This window comes from Styela clava, chromosome 6 (genome assembly GCF_964204865.1).
Source record: "Styela clava chromosome 6, kaStyClav1.hap1.2, whole genome shotgun sequence".
Lineage (NCBI taxonomy): Eukaryota > Metazoa > Chordata > Ascidiacea > Stolidobranchia > Styelidae > Styela > Styela clava.
The window spans coordinates 20,669,299-20,674,467 of NC_135255.1; the positions used below are offsets into that span (position 1 = coordinate 20,669,299).

General features: G+C 35.7%; 1 protein-coding gene across 1 annotated transcript; it reads left to right on the plus strand.

The window, feature by feature from the left end:
* The first annotated feature begins 223 nt into the window (after positions 1 to 223).
* On the plus strand, positions 224 to 4,458 carry LOC144424259 (uncharacterized). Its single transcript, XM_078113385.1, has 3 exons — positions 224 to 1,712; positions 3,791 to 4,113; positions 4,372 to 4,458. The coding sequence occupies exons 1-3, from the start codon at positions 224 to 226 to the stop codon at positions 4,456 to 4,458; spliced, it is 1,899 nt and encodes a 632-aa protein (XP_077969511.1).
* Positions 4,459 to 5,169: the final 711 nt, after the last annotated feature.

Genomic DNA, 5,169 nt, shown 5'->3' on the forward strand with positions numbered 1-5,169 from the left:
ACAGGTATCTACCGTATGTTAGGTTTCGACGCACTTAGTTAACAAATATTTTCTTCTCAGATTTGTAGCAGGTTTAGGTAAAGTTTGTATCTGGTAACTTTGAAGATATTGTCTAAAAAATGTATTAGTGAATATCACATCAATCACATCATATATTTTTATAAAGCTTTACCAGATGGTCATTACACTGGATGTTAAAACTCAATGACATTGTAAAGGAAACATGATGTCTTATCAAAAAGTAATAGCAAAAATTAATGGAAACACTCAGAAGAGCACTGAGTTCTATGACTTTGCTGAACCTCTCAAAGTTTTTGAGAAAAAATTAAATGTGGACGTCACTCCCCTATTGGAAGAAATTGATTTTTATAAAGGTGGAAGAATAATTGAATACGATTACGTACCAGAGTCATCTGAGTTCCAAGAAGATTCGGAAGAAGAGAGAGAAAAAACACCTGAATACGATTACGAATCAGAGTCATCTGAGTTTCAAGATGATTCGGAAGAAGAGAGTGGAAGAACATCTAAATACGATTACGTACCAGAGTCATCTGAGTTCCAAAAAAATTTGGAAAGAGAGAGAAAAAGAAGGATCAGAAAAAAGACTCATCTTGATGAATTGTTTAACAACTTCAAACAAGGTCATATCTGTTTCGTGGGTCCCGCGGGATCGGGCAAATCCACACTCATGAAAGCAACATCGAGAGATTCCATGCATGGAAAATATTTTCAAGGAACCATCAAGATGGTTCAATATATACAATGCAAACAATATATGAAAAACAGTAAAGTAACAGCAGGTGAACTAATTTTCAACAATCTCCCAAAGGAAGAAAGAGGTCTAGCAATTGATTATGCAAAAACCCACCCAGAAGAAGTTTTGTTTATGCTCGACTCCTTGGACACTCTTCAATATACAATTGATGGAGTTTATGAAATCATCAGCCCAGATGAGCCTGCATATCCTGAAGTAATAATATGGAATTTTCTCGCTGGAAAGTTATTTCCCGGCTGTCGCATTTTATCTTCCAGTCGTGAACATTCCATCAGAAATTATTGGGGAGAAGTTCGACCAGACAAGGTCATTGCACTTGCTGGTTTAACAATGGAGTCCATCAAAGAAATTATTTCAGGATATGAAGGAAATGAAGAAGCAGAGAAAATATTGGAATTTCTCAAAATCAAAGCTCCATTACACTTGTTACTGTGCACCACACCTGTGATGCTGGTTTACACATTGATAGCTTTGAAATTCAAATCTGACTTCAAGCCAAACACTATGACTGGTATTATGACTGTGGTCATGCAAAGCATTTTACGATCACCTCACACTCACCAAGAGAATATTTTGGAAGCTTTGGACAAATTAAAAGAACTATCATACAATGGGACAGTAGAACGTCGAGTTCTATTCACAGAAGATGATTTTCATCGAGTCAATTTAAAACCGGAAGAAGCAACCGATCTAGCCATCTTAGCTCCTGGAGGAATTTATCGTAAACTTTTCCAAGGAATACACCTTCTTTACTTTCAACATCAAAGTATTCAAGAAATGCTCACATCTTTCTATATTCTTGGACTGGATTTAAAATCTTTTGACCAGTTCGTAGATAAACATCTTCATACCGGTCACTTTGTTCTCATCAGAAAAATGATGTGTGGACTTTTATTAAATCCAACAGTTTATGAAGAAGCCGGAGATTTACTTGGAGGTATGTTGATGTACAGTGTTTAACATAGTACAATTCCAGGCTTGGAGTCGTTTTCTTCTCTAGACTCAACCTTGGATATTTTACTGCATTGGATATACACATTTATGGCTTATAAGTTTAATATTTTATAAACTAAACCTAATTTATTACTCATGTTACTTGAAATTGATAGGAGCAGATTTTTTTATTTTTCAGGTATGAAAACTTGCTTGTTTGCATTTTTAATTAATTAGCCAATGCGATGACCCAGCGGTTGAAGTATTAGACTCGGCCAACCCTTTTGGCATCATAGGCTACACATCTCATGTAAAAATCCCATGTCTGTTTCTTCATTAATTTTAAACCAGACTGATTCCTGTCCTTTCAAAGGCAGCTAGTTAATACATATCATTAGATATTAAGTGGAAGCTTGTACCATGAATAAAGCCATGAATAAGCATTGTATAAAAAATTGGGTTGTTCCGGAAGTATTCGTACCAAGATGACGCACAACCTGAACAACCCTGACCTGGTACACATGCTATGTTCAGGTTGTGCGCCATCTTGGTACGAATACTGGTACGAATTGTTACATTGATACTGTAATTCTTGTCCATAGTGTTCAGATGCTACTATGAAGTTCTGTGTAAAACAAACAAAATGTAGCCAAGTAGTATTCTCACAAATGACATCTTACTCTAGAATTAAACCAAAGATTCTAGATCAGGAGAATCTGGAGTGCAATGACAAGCCTGATCATACTCTAGTCCGAAAAATATACCTGACACATGAATGCAACGAGGTGTGGCATGTTATTGCCCAATATTGTGTACATCAGTGGTTCCCAAACTTTTTAGCCTTGTTACCCCCTTTGAATATTTTGTAACATGCCGCAACCCCTTTTCACGATATATGCACAATTTGAATTAGTAGGTCCCTCGAAAGAAAGGATATTGAGTCCAATGCGTTACTGCAAAATAGGTATCTTGAATCAATACAAATACTATCAGTTATTGCATTACCCCGTTATCCCTAAAATTAATTTTTTTTTAACTGTCTTTGACTGCACTCAGTGCACAACTCGTACTTTCATGTTACTCATTTCATAGAGAGTTTGCCTTCTGTGGACTTCACATTTCCAACATTTGAATTGATATTAGAAATTGAAAACGAGAGCCATTATAGTTGCCTAATTGACACGCAACAAAAAAAATGAACAACTTAGATGAAATTTTGAACCGCCACCGCCACAAAGTTTTTTGTCAAATAAAATTTAAACACACAAGTGGTAAAATTCTTCACCTATTGCAGTGCTTCTCAACTGAGGAAGAATTCCGCCCAAAAAATGCTTGATCACTTGAACTTTGCAAAAATGGGAATGCAGCTTGAACATTACACCGAAAAGCGGCCAATTATTAGTGATTGAATAAATAATATAGTATTCATAGAAAGAAAATAGGTAAAGGGCGAAAATCATAAAAAAGATGTTGGGAATCACAGACTCATAGTCAAATTAAAATGTGTTCTGCCTACAGATAATATGTCATGGTGGTTAAGATTGTTCTGAAGTGGGAGACCTTAGTTTGGGATTGGTCAACCCAAAGACTTTAAAGTTAGTTTCCATAGTTCCTCGTTTTTTAATTTTTCCGCCTATAAACAAATTTATTTTTTCCACCACTGATTAGGATTTTATAGAAAAAGTCGCACGCAACCTCACGTTGGGAACCAATTATGTACATTGATTAACTTTGGATGACTAAATTTGGCCTTCCACTTACCGTAATAATTTTTATATGGAGCTTATTCAAGTCCTTTATTGCGCTGAACAAGGCCTTGTATAAGCAGCCACTAATATTAAAACATATATAGGGAGCTACTAATATTTGGAGAGTATGGAATCTTTCTGGTCCGGCATTGCTTGCCCAATTTATTGCACTCTAGGGGGGGGGGGGATAGAGGCCAGGGGATTTGGACCTGAAACTTATGCGACAAAATTAATGTTATTATTGTGTCGGCTGTTGTCGAACGTTAACCAATTATTCAGAGACGAGCATCATCGGTAGATGCTCTGTAAATTTTTTTTTTTCATATTTTCACAGAAATCAAGAATCTTGAGGAAAAGCAAGATATTCTCAAGAAAAGTTTGCAATTGCAACTCAAAGAAGTACCAAGATCAAACGAATCAGATCTTTTGGAACTTTTCACTGCATTGAACGAAGCCAAGGATGGAATGAGTGACATTATCAAATCATCTCTTAATGAAATTGACATGTCTGACCATCCTCTCTCCATCAGTGATGTTCATGTCATTGGATCAGTAGCTTCCTACTGTACATCACTAACAATGAATTTTAATGAATGTGATCTCAAGTCAACCTCACTTCAAACTCTGGCATCTGGATTAAAAGGATCAAATGTGAAGGTGAGTAGCTTGTGAATTCAGTACAAAATATGTTTTACTTTTTTTAAACAAAGTTTGATGAAGGCTTACTGACTATAATATGTGTGCAAAACACCATATAGTCGAATTTTTTAGATTAAATTCTTTAAAGTGTGTTTTTGTTTATTGACTTTAAATAAGGCTTTATGCAAGCAGCCAGTGATATTTAGTGAGTTACTACTATACAATAATATTTTACTATGTTCCATTATATTCCATATGTATAAAATTCTATATCAGAATCTTTTTGGTTTAAAAATGGACAGAATTGTTACGCATGGAGTAATATGGAGGACCTGGGATTTGAAACCAAAATCTTTGCCATAGCTTTTAAAACCGTCTAATTCCGGGGGGTATTTTTGGGGTATTTTGTATGGTTTTGTATGGTAAGCTTCTAGTTTTATATCATTGTCAACCGTTAGGCCCTAGAACAGTGGTTCTCAACCTGTGGTATGATCAAGTGGTACGCGAGCAGTTTTGAATTTTCGTAACATTTAACTTTTGAGTCAAAATATGCAGACTACGCTTTAATCTTTCATACTGTATGTATTCGCTGAACGGCCTTTATGAATGTTTCCCCGGGCATCAATTTCCTTGTTTATTTCCGTAACCAGCAACAATCAGTAAACATTGCCTCGTTTTTGTAGTTTTGCGTGTTAGGCTATTTGTCAGTTTCCAGTTGTGTTTCAAAATAATAGTTGTGAATTAAATACCTCAATTGTCATTAAGTCTTCAATAGAGCATTAATTTAGTTTCTGTAATCAAAAATGAGTCTCCCAAATGTTGCAATAGACTCGTCAAAACTAAGCTATCAGTTCCTGTAAGCGGCACATGGTTGATTAATTTTAATATAAAGGAGGGTGTCAACCACGTTGACCAGCTAATAAGCGATTTCGCGAGTTCGAAGCGTGAGAACTTGTTAGCACACATCAAAGCACTATCAACATTAGTATAAAAAATTTTGCGATAGTAAAGTCTTGGAAGAATTTTTCTGGTTTCACGGGTCGGAGAAACGTCCTACGGACCAGTTCAGTCTTT

What these genes read in the sequence shown, in the direction of transcription:
- LOC144424259 (XM_078113385.1), top strand. Translation starts at nt 224, where the DNA reads ATGATGTCTTATCAAAAAGTAATAGCAAAAATTAATGGAAACACTCAG. An exon ending in AGCCGGAGATTTACTTGGAG is followed by an intron (nt 1,713 to 3,790) that starts GTATGTTGATGT and finishes ATATTTTCACAG; the next exon opens with AAATCAAGAATCTTGAGGAA. An exon ending in TAAAAGGATCAAATGTGAAG is followed by an intron (nt 4,114 to 4,371) that starts GTGAGTAGCTTG and finishes ATTCTATATCAG; the next exon opens with AATCTTTTTGGTTTAAAAAT.